This window comes from Trachymyrmex septentrionalis, unplaced genomic scaffold (assembly GCF_001594115.1).
Source record: "Trachymyrmex septentrionalis isolate Tsep2-gDNA-1 unplaced genomic scaffold, Tsep1.0 scaffold134, whole genome shotgun sequence".
In the NCBI taxonomy this organism is placed as follows: domain Eukaryota; kingdom Metazoa; phylum Arthropoda; class Insecta; order Hymenoptera; family Formicidae; genus Trachymyrmex; species Trachymyrmex septentrionalis.
This window is the reverse complement of record NW_017304482.1, coordinates 543,954-557,631: the sequence shown is the minus strand read 5'-3', so window position 1 is coordinate 557,631 and position 13,678 is coordinate 543,954. Positions and strand designations below refer to the sequence as shown.

Sequence of the window (13,678 nt, the reverse complement as noted above, 5' to 3'; positions counted from 1 at the left end):
CAGAAATATTAGGGAAATCTCGATGTGTATTATAAATTTTTTTATGTCAATTTTCTGTTTGAATGTTTTTGAATTTTGTGCGAGTTAACAATGTAATATAAAATATTTATTTTAACATATTTTTTTCGACAACAATTTATTTTCAACTGCCTCTTATAGTAGATAATTTAAAATAAATAGATGAAATATTAAAGGAATTAAAGGAATTTAATATCTCGTAAAACCGATTTTTCCGGTTTTGAAAATTAGATATTTATAATGACAGTCAAACTCAATAATCTAAGAATCCTTTTCACTTCTTTAGGTGCTATTCTGACTAGCCAGCACGATTTTATTAATATCCACGCTAGGAAACAAGAAAGAAACTTTAGAGTTTCAAGACAGCACTGTTCGAGTGCCAAAAATAATCGAACTGGAGGTGAACCTTGCGGCCGATGTGTTCCGCAGTAGATATACAGCCAATCGAGTGTCTGATCTGCCATCGTGAGCTTTCACGTATCTGTGCTTTTTCTAAAAAGTTGAAGAGTGTAACGTTCCATTATAGGAACGAATAGCGCGAAGATTATAAAGAAAGAGGAAACGGACGCGGCGAGTTTTGTTCATGCCGAGTGCAGGTCGATGTTTCATCTTTTACTTCGTGTTGGTGTTCGTCGTATGTCTGGCTAAAGATGCTCACATGTGAGTTCCGCATAGCGTTGTAAAGAACGCAAGTCATGAATGTGCTTTGAATTTGTATTGTAAATCAAAAAGAAAATTAAAAAATTAGAAATATAGAATAAAAATATTAGAAAAATTACAAAATGATAATAAAATATTTACAAGATTATATTTAGAAGATATGTTTTCGATTGCCTATTTAAACAAGCTTACATACCTAAAATGGAGATAGGCTAAACTAATTTTTTAATTAAATATTATACGAGTATTTATCTTTATAGTATATTTTAATTTATACTACTTATTATTATTATATTTTTTGACTGCAACTCCAATTAAATCGGTGTGCTTTCCTGGATATTTAAATTAAATATATTTGCAATTTCTTAACTCTCACTAGCGTGGCCAAATGGGCGGATAAATTGGGTACTGAGTTATGGGAACTCGCGAACGAAGTGGGTCGGCCCGAAGAATTACTAGAAGTGAGTATTCGCATTTACTTGAGGTAATAAACTTCAGATACTGAGAATTCAAGAAATTCTCTCTACGCAAGATAACATATTTTTACTTGATTTTATCCAAACAAGAAAAAAGTCGAATTACAATATTTCTTTAATATAGTTTTGCGATTATTTGTAAAAAGCAAGTCTACATTCATTTTAATACTTAATTTGTAATTCATCACATGAATTTATTATAGCAAGAAGAAATATTTCATTTTTTAACAAATATCTTTAAGAAATATCTTATTTTTTTAATGATATAAAATCCTTTGTATATAATTTTCTAAACATTTTTAATTTATATGTTTCTAACATTTATATATTTCTAACACTGCCAAGAAACCATAATAAAAGATATTAATGTTAAATAATTATTAAACAAGTAATTAAACAAGTAATAATTTTTTTAGAAATACAAAAGTATGAACGCGCGAGTTGAAGATAAGTCCGGAGAAGAGTTGATCAACATAATTAGCGAAAATGTAGGTAGGATGTTACGTCGAAAGATGGACGCAATCACCTGCATTCGAATAGCAGCCGAAGAGGCTGCGGAGAACTGGGACCCATCTTTCCTAGACGGCAACTTCTCTTACGTTTCCGGTAAATGTAGTCCTGTCATCGGTCATGATTCAGCGAACAAGAAGAAACACTGTGACATTCACAAGAAGAATGTGAACGTGTTCAGGTAAGCAATTTACTCTGCCTCACTGTACCTTTCTTCTCTTCAAATTGCCACAAGAATTAGTTACGGAGTTATTAAGGTTAAAAGGCAAGAATTTTTGCGGATTAAAACTGAATCATGCAAATGCAACGTTATTAATAGTGGAGGAACTTGTTGTCATAAACGTTAGACAACTAAAAAACTAACAAAGGTAATTCTTTTACTAATTCTATAGAATCTTTTTTATTTTTCTACTAAAATGTGCGTAAGTAAATTAAACTAATTCTGTATAAAATCAGAAATAAGATATTCTCATGATTATTATATTACATTTTTTCTTACAATTTTTTCCGACATAAAAACATTTAATTACACGAGAGAATTAGATTTATACGGTATTAGTCAAATTGTACTAGTAAGATAAAAGAATCATGAAAGTTTTTTTTGAAAAATATTTAATTATTTAAATCTATAATTTAAATACAAATGTTTCTACCTCTATTATTAGGTCATCCTCAGATTTCTAGTCGTAAACATTTGTATTTAAATTACTTGAATAATGATTGAATATTTTTCGCAAAAAAAAAACTAGCATTTTATACTCCTTTTATTTTATAATTTGATTTATTCGTAAAGCCTTTTTTTTTTTTGAATTTCATTATTATATCATAGAATTTTATATATACACTGCACGATAATTTGTGAATATAATTTTGAGTTTTGTTTCTGTTCAAATAACTATATTTTACACACAATTTCAAGATGTAACTATTTGTACAAAATTAATTTGGAACAAAATTATTGTTAATAAGTATAAACAATAATATATTGTTGAAAACAGAAAACAAATTACGTGATCGACAAAGAGATTTCACGAACTGATTCTAGAGACATGGAATTGATTTCGGACTCGCACTTCTATGACATTCCGGTAAATACGACTTATTCATCGGTTCATATACCAACCAACGTGTATGATCTCACGCAAGATGTAGCCGAAGATATTGCAAGGACTGAACCATTGGACGATATATTTCGTCAGAATTATGAATCCGATCCGGCATTGTCATGGCAATACTTTGGTACAGTCACTGGTGTACTCCGACAATATCCTGCTATGCAATGGCGAATGAATCCCAAAGACACCAACGATGATGATGATGATGATGATAATACAGTTGATGATAATAATAATAATAACAATGTTAGCAAAAATAATAACGAAAACATCGATAATGTTAATGATGATGACAACAACGGCGATGACGATGATGATTCTCCTGCTGATCAGTACGATTGCAGAGTACGTAGTTGGTTCATCGAGGCGTCCACGTGCAGCAAGGATATGGTGATTCTAATGGACGTCAGTGGCAGCATGACGGGTTTTGGAAAGACGATCGGTATGGGAGATTAGTTTTATTGAATGAAATTGGAAGTGTATAACTAAAACTTTTATATCAATTAATCAAGTTTCATAGAAAATTTTACAGCTTTAGATAAATATGACGATGAAACAAAAAATTTTCAATTTGATAAATTAATATTTGTTATTTTTAATTAGTTTATCGCGACTGTTAATTTTATAATTGAAAAGTTGTAATTTAATATTGTTGAGAAGAGTGTATTAATCGCTTTGTCTTAATAATGTTATGTGGCAGCAAAGACGACAGTGAACTCGATTTTGGATACCTTATCGAATAACGATTTCGTCACACTACTAAAATATAATAACGGGACGACCGAACTCGTGCCGTGTTTTAAGGATATGCTAATTCAAGCGACTCCAGAAAATCTCGACACATTCAAAAAATCCATGAACGAGATTGATACAGATAACGTCGCCAATCTCACGGAGGCCTTCACTAAAGCATTCAGTCTACTTAAAACTTATCGGGAGGAACGCGGTTGTGACGCCGACTCACCGTGTAATCAGCTCATCATGCTTGTTACTGACGGTGTTCCTGGAGGAAAACTGGGGAATAATCTAAAGGAGGTTATATAACATAATTATTGTAATAATTTATTTTACAATGGAGTATTCATTTTACTATTTGAATCAAAAATAAAATCATTGGTATGAGTATTTTTACTTCTAACCTTTGACAGTCATCGAAATTCTCGAAGGATAGTTCACAACCATACTACTTTCCGCGATATAAAGTGGAACAGATTACTTTTCGTAGTAAACCATAAAATATATTAATTTTCGAGATATATAGTGAAATATATTATTTTTTGCGGCTAAAGGCCATTAAACGCACAAACATATTATTATTCGTGGTATAAAATGAAATGTGCTACTTTTCGAAAGTCAAAACTCAAATGTATTGATTTTCGCGGCGAAAACGGAAACATAACGTTCTTTGTCGCAACGATATCATAAGTGGAGTTTTTCGTAGGACAAATGAGACGTGCTATTCTTCGTAGCAGATGTCGATATATTTAATATGATGAATAGCTCATTTTGTTCCAGCAAACGAGAATGGATTAAAATAGATTCAGATTTTTAAAAATACGGATTAATTGAATGTTAAAATAAATCCTTTCCAATCCTGAATGCATTTTTATTTATTTATAGGAATAGTATGCTTTTTAATCTAAAAATAATATTATAGTATTTTCATGAATACTGCTTAATTTAAAATTCTGATTAAGAAATGTAATTTTTCAATCCAGTTGAATATAAAAAAAGTTTGTCTTTTAAAATAGGCCATGAATACTATTTAATTTAAAATTGTGAGTAAAAAATCCATTGTTTTATTTAAAAATGCATTATGAATGCTATTTTATTTAGAATTATGAATAAGAAATTTTTTGCTTTAATTCTGAGTTAAAAAAAAAGTTGTACCATAAAAATATATCATGAATTCTACTTCACTTAGTAGTTAAAAGAAACATAAAAAGAATTACGTAAATATGTACAATAAATGTCACATATATAAATTCCTTATTTTTAATTAATAAATTAATTGCTTTTATGTATATTTTATATTAATATGTTTCCTTTACTATACAACTAGCGTATATATTTTGTATAAAAATTTTAAAATAATAAATATAGAATTTCATGTAATTACTACTTTAATTGGTTTAAACTTTTACATGTATAAACATTTTTTATATGAAATTCAATCCATTCAATTTATTTCAATCCATTTTCATGAATTTAAAGTATGCATTTATAAAATTTTAATGCATTTTAATCTATTCTCATTTATTGGAAGGAAATTTATTTTCAAGTCAATTTTCAAGTTATTTTTTATCCATTTCATGAACAGAAACAAATTTATGTTCTTAGATATCAATTCATTTTAATCCAGCTCCATAATTTCTAAACTCTAAACCGCGAATAAATTAAAATGAATTGCAATGCATTTTTAATTCATTTCAATCCATTTTCGTTTACTGAGCCTTCACTCTTTTCTGTTCTGAAAAATTTTTTTACAAGGATGTGTAAATAGTGAAAGAAGTAACAACAATATCCCAATAATGTAAGATTATTTGTAGAAATAAATATATCGATGAAATAGTTTTAAAAATAAATAATGACAATAGAAATTTTTCTGAATGAACATTACTGTATGATTGTGACTTCTATTTCTTTCATTTTAGGTATTCAAAAAATGGAATTGGAATGAAAATAGTACTCATGTACCGGTGCGAGTATTTACATATCTTATAGGCAAGGAAGCGACAAAGATGGATGAACTCCAGTGGATGATAAGATCGTGTTTAAATCGTGGCGACTACAAGCACATACAGACGCAGGAGGAAGTGCGCGAACAAGTGCTCAAGTACATTCCAGTCGTAGCGCGTCCTTTGGTACTTCAGAGTGTGGTACATCCTATCGTGTGGACGCACGCTTACGCTGATATCACGGTAGGAAATATTAAAAACAAAACTTTTAAAAGGTCCAATTTTAATCTAATCTTTTCCCATCATTCTGTGTGAGCAATTAAAAAAAGTTTTTTAAATGATAATAAATTTAAAAGAAGTATATTGTGAAATTATTATGTACTTCTATTATTTAATACAAATTATATAATACAATTGTATAATTATATAATTTGTATATAACAAATGTATTACTCATTTGCTCAGTTAAAAAAAATTTATCTAAAAATTAAAGATGATATTATAATTTGTGATACGAAAAATTTTAAATTTTTTGGACGAAAAACAATTTTTTAATTGTAAATTTTAATAATATTTATATATTAGTTTTTAAAATTCTACAATTGTAATTTGTTACTACAAATTTCGTTTTTTTATATTTTTTACTATGTCTTAATGTTTTGTAAAAGCGAAAACATATATAGGGAGAATAAAATAAACATACGTAAATCCCATCAGAATCCAGCACTTGCCGCTTGGCTGTGGTGGGTGATGAAGCACGGGCAACAAAAATCGCGACTGGAAAAGTATCTGAAAGGAAAACGGCTGGGCGTACGAATAAACGAGGACGCAATCTACATACAGCAGGTTTAGATAAGATCAAGAAAGCACCCCCGCTGTCTGTTCCTAGGCTTTCCAAATAGTTCACACTCCGTGTAGATTTATATCATGCTATATCTCCTTTGGCATAAGCTCCTGTATTTAATCTTTCGAATACCAAACGGGAGTAAAATTGACGAGACACAATTTTGTTAAAATTTTTTTTTTAGAAAAGGTATATTTAAAAATTGGTTATTATATTTTTAAATCAGTGGATAATTTCCAACTTTGATCACTCTGTTTGGTAATTCGTGTAAGATCAAGCGAGATAATAAATAATGGCATATTTAATTAAATAAATATTACTTTTTACTGATTTCAGAATTAGATTTGAGAATCTAATCTCTTGAATATCTCGCTCAATCTTAAAGTCAAAAGCTTAATACCTAGAGGAATTAATTAATGTAGTTCGTTGAAGTGTCGATTCGGAGAACTGGACGAACACCCACAAATAATTTATCGCTAGGCATTGAGACTAATCGATGCAGCGAGTGGTCTTCGACCAATTAGTTATCGTTAGCAGATTGAATACTTCAAGCTAGGTTTAGTACCCTGTTGGCTGGGCTTCATCAATTTTAATTTAATTCATTTTTTATTTATTTCCCATTGTTAGACCAGTGTTAGCTGCTGTATAAAATGTTTGGGATTAAGCGGACAACCAAAGATCTCGAGTCTTTAAAAATATCACTGAACGATGAGATTTCTTAAATCAGATGCTGATTTAAGAATATTACACGCGATAAAAATATGTTTCTGTAATCAGTTCTCATGGGATTTCGGTTGCACCCTTGGTTCCGAAACACGCTCTATATATTGTACCTCGGTATTGATGTGACCGAGTATGAATTAGATAGCGTGGCCCTTCGCTTTTGTTCCAACCTATCAACGTATTCACTCCTCTTAACGAAAGAAAATTATAAAGGGGATGATATATTGCTATCGAAAACTGTTTTTCAATTTCGCAATCGTTCTGTGTAGCTGCACAAGGATGAGAACATTGAGGAAGATTCATCCACCCTGAACACCACAACCTGGCAAGAATACAGTCTGTTGACTTCTGTAAGCACACCTGTGTTTGATCGTAAAAGCAATCGCAGCAACATGACAGATGCGGCGAATGACACACTATTCGGTGTGGCCGGTACAGACGTGCCGATTGACGACATCCGCAAACTTACGTTGCCATATAAACTCGGTGTGAATGGCTACGCCTTTATTGTATCCAATAACGGCTATGTGATATTGCATCCAGACCTCCGGCCAGTTTACAAAGGCCGGCTTAAATTGAATTATAACAGCATCGATCTCACGGAGGTAGAGATACTTGACGACGGACGCGAGCCGAGGTACATAACACAACGACATTTTCGTCATTTTATAGTTTCTTTCCTCCATAAATAGATAAATACAAAATATTGAATTAATTATTTAAAAAAATGAAACATTTTATATTTTAATCGTTGAACGCTTCTTTTATTAAGTATTATCTTTTATTTGAAGTGTTCATTAATTAAAAATGAACACAGGAATCCGGGTCCCGAATTATTGGAGCTGAGATCAGCGTTGGTGGATCACAAGCGAGGTAACATGATGGGAATTTCCGTGAAATTACATTATGATGACAATCGTCGAGTCAATCTTGAGAAACGTGACTATTTTTACGCGCCCCTACCTGGCACTCCATTTGGTCTTGCGGTTGTTTTACCCAATTATGGAACTACCTGGATTAAGGTAGAAGCAGCACCAGAGCAATTTCATTATCTTTTTTAAACAATCGCATTTAAAATAATTCTAATGCACAACTAATTATACTAATTAATAAATTATTACAGCATAAATTGTATCAAGTAATAATTAATACGCAATTATGCTCATGGTATTGTGAATGTATGCTCAAATAATTGTATGTCTAATTTTTCAAGGTCGGCGATGAGATTCGCAGAAATCAGAATATGAATGTGAATGTGTCGGATTATTTTGTGGGCGATCATTGGCGCGTACATCCTAGCTGGGTATATTGTCGTTACCATTATTTGGAAGGTCATGAGTTTAATAGGCCGGAAGACGAGTTGCGTCATTTCTTGGCGCTGATGAGCCGGCCTGGTTGGCGCTGGTCTGAGCAATATGAGGCTTATTCATCTATAGATGAAGATATTGACGAAGAACCCAACTGCGGTAGACAAACGCTCAAGCACGATGACTACTATTGCAACAAAGAACTTATGCAGTTGCTTGTATTTGATGCCAAGGCGACGAACAACAGCTTCCGCGGTGACTACATGGAGAATTTACCTTCAAGGGCTCGGGATCTCGCACGTCACTACGGTATCTTTATAAGATTTATCGCCACGCAAAGCGGGCTCACCAGGTGGCATCATCTTAAAGCCAGCAAACTGCCGAATGTGGACGACAGTGTTGTTTTCGGTGATCTTCATAGACGAGCAGTGAATGAGCCTTGGTACAAAGGCGCAATCTTTCAAAGTGAATTAGATTCCGAAAGTATTTCTTTATCTGGTAAGAGTCATATTCATTATGGATAGGACATAACATTTTTTTATAATTACTGTTGTGTGTTTATGTGTGCACGTTTTTTTTTAATCAATCGTGAAATTGCCTGTATGAGCCGACACAAGGTTTTCTAGTGTGTACATTCTTCATTAAATTTAGATCTAATCAATAAACGTTTTGATCCATCTTTCGGATCCTCTTTAATATAATTTAATGTACAAAATTCTCCTGTATAAATTGTCTATCAGTAATAAGTTGATCTCTCTTAATGATAAAAACGTTGCGTAATGTGATCAAAGAGGAGATGAAATTTTACATTCTTATACTTTACAACGTTTTTATAACTTATTGCGGATGGATATATAGAAGAATTTTGTATGCATTAAGTTACATTGAAGAGGATCCGAAAGATAGATCGAAACGTTTATTGATCGGATCTAAATTTAAAGAGCTTACACACTAAAAAATTTTGTATTGGCTCATATAGATATGATTTCACGATTGATTTAATTTTAGCTGAGCCTAAAATAATTATTAAATATTTTTGTTTAAATCATCTTTTATAATCATTCTGTAATTTAAAATCAACATTTATATAATTACTTATTATTATGATTTATATTTGAAATAAGTAGTAGTATAATATATAAAACAAAATATCATTGCAGTTCCGTGGGAAGCAGGCGCGGACGCGATAGTGACTGCTTCGATGAGCCTGTCGCCCAAGGATGGCGGCAAGAAAGCGCCAGCGGCTGTAGTGGGTTTTCAAATGCCGATGAAAGATCTGTATAAGCGGTTCATTGCATTGACCTCAGACAATCAGACGACGAATACGGTAATAAATTGCGCCCACAATTGGATTGACTGCTATTTGCTAGACCAAAACGGCTATGTAGTGATCTCAGACGCACATAATGACACCGGACAATTTATGGGCACTCAGGAGGGTGCCGTCATGCTATCCATGGTCAAACAGGGTCTTTACAATCCGGTCGACATTTATGATTATCAAGCTTGGTGTCAGGAGACCGTAAGTAATATATGTCAAAGAATAATATGATAATCGACAAAAATAATAATTATATTAAAAGTATTAATTATAATTAAAAAAATAATTACATTAAAAATATTATATTAAAAGATTATATTTAAATATATTTCACATACTTGAGTTTTTAATAATTATAAAAATTAAAAATAAAAAAATTTGTATTTGATGAGAGAATAAAAAATAGCATAAAGAATAAGTTTATTCTCAAAGCTTTTCTATCATTATTTTTTTTATTTAAAAAAAGAGGATGCTTTTTTACGGAGACGCAAATTGTTTCAGCGAATCGATAACTCTGCCAACAGCTTAATGGAACCGTTGCAACATGTTGTAAGATTGTTGTTCTGGTTTCTGTTGCGGTTGATATGGTACGCGACCCAGTTTGTAAACTTGCCTGGCATTTATGGCAAAGTTCACTTTGATGAGGATGCACCAGATCCGCCGCCACCACCAAAACCCTATCTTTATCACTATCCCTGTGATCAAAAGCGAACACTCTATATGTTGAACAAAACCGTTGCTGTTAAAGGCGTCACCAATCACTCCGATTATTGCTCGCGGCCTTTTTATGCTCAGAGAGTAAATATTTTTTATTTTACTTGAGATGGAGGATAAGATTTTACGATTTTTATACATACAATACTAAGCAAATATTACAAATATATTTTTATCTATTAAAAACTTATTTTATATCTTGTTTGCAATTACTAACATTTTACTTTTAATTTTGATAAGTGCAGCTTTAAGCAGCACTTACTAAGTTTTTAATGAATGTAGAGACTTAGTATGTGTAAAACTGTAATTATTATATAAATATCATACTTTTTAAGACAATCTTAAAACAATCATTATGTTAATCAAAGTATTTACAAAAAAGTACGCGTGAATTAAAAAACGATTACTTATGCATATCATTGTACTGTCAATAATTTCACAATTTAATACTATAATTGTACAATTTATATATTTACAATGCATCAGAATAATGCATTTAAAGTGATTGATTGGATTAGCATGATAAACATTGACGAAAGAATGAAGTAATGAATACATTGAAATTTTTAATATTAAAATCAAATTAAAACAGATTTATGAGAAATTATTTCTTGATTTATTGATGATATTTTGATGTACTCTTTAGAGATGATTGCTCTTTTAGATTGCTAGAGATGATATGCTCTTTTGTAGTTTCCTATGTTCTTTATTTTTCAGTTTATGAAATGATGAAACATTATTAATATATTTATTCTGTAAAATTAATTGATGACAATTTTATATAAAAGAGATATTATATTGCATAAATTACGTGCGTATAATATAATATAATATAATATAGCAATCGAATAGTTTTAAAAAATAATCATTGTATTAATCACTGTATTACAATTTACAGGTAGCACATACTAATCTATTGCTAGTTGTGGTGGACAGCATGTACCCAACGTGCTACAAAAGATTAGAAGTAACACCTGTCAACATCTCACCCTTCGAGTACACAAATAGCACGGGCGACAAACCCTGTCATAAGATTCCATTGAACACTCTAAAAAGACGCAGGCTAAAGAATTGCTTCACAGAACATCCTCTGGAGCATGTGACTTACGGCTGCGGAGCATCTGAACTGATGATATCTTTGTCACTGTTATATATCACTATTGCTAGGATTCTGTATATCTTCATGTGACGGCAAATTAGCCATCCTTGGTATATGGTAACTGTATTGTTTTACAGTAAATAATAAGATAATAAAAAATGAATAAAATGATACAAGAAGTATAAATATTTCTCCCTCATAACTTCATAAATTATTTAATGAAAAATAGCTCTATATACTCGTATATATATATATATAAATATATCATTCTTTAATGTGGAATATTAAATAATGATATTTTAAAATAGATAGATATTAATTTCAATTTTGAAAACATTTTAGCGAGAATTAGTAGTGTAATGTCTCTTAATTTTTATAACACTTAAGCTGATATTCATAATCCGTTTTTATTACAAGATTGTCTTGAGTAATATCTCAACATGGATCTGTGATTGGTTTATGACATCTTAAAATTATTCTAGACGATCTTAAATATAAGAACTAACTATAAATACCGGCCTTAAATAAGAAATAAATAATATTTTAAAATTAAATTTTCTTCTCTATTATTTTCACAGATCTTTTATTCAAGAAGATATTCTATTGTGGCTTATATTATATCCGAAGTAGAAAAGAAAGGCACAAAGGATAATTTTTATGCGTTATGATACAACACTTAGAAATGACATACACATGCGAAATAATACACATCGATGAGGCAGCAAATTTTATGAACGATTTTTATTAATGAACATATCGTCCAAAATAGTAACAAATTTAGCAATAGTAAGTTTCATTTTTTAATTAGCACCCTAACGATTATCGTATTTTTTTTTATCGAACACATTCAAAAGATAATCTAATCAATTCTGATACTCGACAGTTGTTGTAGTCACGCGTCGTTTGCTCGTGTTTTCCATGCGCAAGCCTGGTCGGAAAATCGATAAACCTGAAAAGCATTTATAGGCCCCGCGTGAGTCGCCACCAAGTTAGTGAGTGCGCATACGACGACGGCGACGATCGACGTCGAGCAGAACGATCGTAGTTATTCTTAATGTGAAACTCGAGCCTTAATTTTATTTACCGTGTCCTCGCGCACGAACAATCCCTCCTAAAGCAGATCAAGGCAGCCAGCAGGTGATCAGGGAAAGTTATGAGGTCCTGCTTTATACCTGTCATCGTCGTTCTGATCCTGACCGAGATACCCGATCGAAGCGACAGCATTTCCCATAATATGTAAGTACCTCGTGGCCTGGCAATCATCTGTCTATCTCTGTTTCTGTAATCTCTTGCGGTACAGTATTTTTTAGTTCTATGGCAATAACATAAGCTCGATTAACCCGTATTCATACAGTAACGAAGCGATAAATAATATTTAGGTCAACCGTGAAGGACTGTGTCTCTTGGAATTGTTGTAATGACGGCATGTTCCACAAAAGATGTGCTTTCGGAAATAAAAAAAAATCTTGTGAAAATTGCTTAATCGTTTAGTAAATATTTGTCTCGCGAAAATTATTATTACAATCTCATTATTATTTATTAAATATGAACTGGATTTTTATGTATATATATATATATATAATACACTTCCAAATTTATACGAACGCGTTATCTTTTTTCAAAAAATTAGAATAACTTTTTTTTTCGTTTACTCATATAATATAAGAGTTAAGATTTATCACTTCATTTAAAGGAATCGATTTTTTTCGAATGAGATAGTTGTCGTTTCGTTAGACTGCTGTTGCAACCAATTAAAAATTACAGTTCACATAATTTTGTTACCCTATGAACAAACTGTTTTTATTCCATTTTATTAACTCCGCGATATGAAAAACTGCTATAAACAAAAAATAATATAATATGATGAAAAATAATATGATAATACTGATCTCTTATAAATAAAATAGTAATAAAGTAAATGTTTTTATCCAAATTTCTCTATGAAAATTATTATTATTTTATGATGATTACTTTACTCTTTTAATTGACAGAGTGAAAGGATGGGCGTACAAACTGGGTTTCGAGCTGTCACAATTGGGCAAATTCGTGACGAAGGTGGAGAAGTTCAAAGACAGCTACAAGACGGCGGATATCACGCCACGTGACGGAAACGCTCTCGTTCACGAGATTGCTAAAGACATTAAGACTATGATGGAGTCCAAGATCTCGGCTATTAGAGTGCGATTTTTTTATTTTGTCTCATTTACGTTAAA

The 13,678-nt window shown here is 31.4% G+C and overlaps 2 protein-coding genes across 6 annotated transcripts in view; both read left to right on the top strand.

Annotated features, from left to right (window-relative positions):
• The first annotated feature begins 492 nt into the window (after nt 1-492).
• LOC108757234 (voltage-dependent calcium channel subunit alpha-2/delta-3-like) lies at nt 493-12,364 on the top strand. Of its 3 annotated transcripts, XR_001939892.1 has the most exons (15): nt 493-678; nt 1,058-1,139; nt 1,571-1,845; nt 2,710-3,221; nt 3,480-3,814; nt 5,434-5,700; nt 6,175-6,303; nt 7,294-7,661; nt 7,842-8,046; nt 8,238-8,829; nt 9,492-9,853; nt 10,154-10,450; nt 11,265-11,582; nt 12,044-12,251; nt 12,349-12,364. XR_001939892.1 is itself a non-coding variant. In XM_018501683.1 (13 exons), exons 1-13 carry the CDS (start codon nt 602-604, stop codon nt 11,553-11,555), a joined length of 3,792 nt encoding a protein of 1,263 aa, XP_018357185.1. In that variant the 5' UTR covers nt 493-601; the 3' UTR covers nt 11,556-11,633. The 3 variants fall into 3 exon arrangements, 2 of the variants coding, with proteins under 2 accessions (XP_018357185.1, XP_018357187.1); XM_018501683.1 differs by lacking the exons at nt 12,044-12,251; nt 12,349-12,364 and having other exon boundaries at nt 11,265-11,633; XM_018501685.1 differs by lacking the exons at nt 6,175-6,303; nt 12,044-12,251; nt 12,349-12,364 and having other exon boundaries at nt 11,265-11,633.
• A 21-nt stretch (nt 12,365-12,385) lies between these two features.
• Nucleotides 12,386-13,678, top strand: part of LOC108757235 (voltage-dependent calcium channel subunit alpha-2/delta-3) — a 15,016-nt gene continuing 13,723 nt past the window's right edge. For 2 of the 3 annotated variants that reach the window (XM_018501688.1, XM_018501687.1), the window contains exons 1-2: nt 12,619-12,701; nt 13,457-13,643. In XM_018501688.1, coding sequence (XP_018357190.1) covers nt 12,619-12,701; nt 13,457-13,643 — 270 coding nt within the window. Of the gene's footprint in view, nt 12,702-13,456; nt 13,644-13,678 lie in introns of all 3 variants that reach the window. The other variant, XM_018501686.1, reaches the window with a different exon arrangement.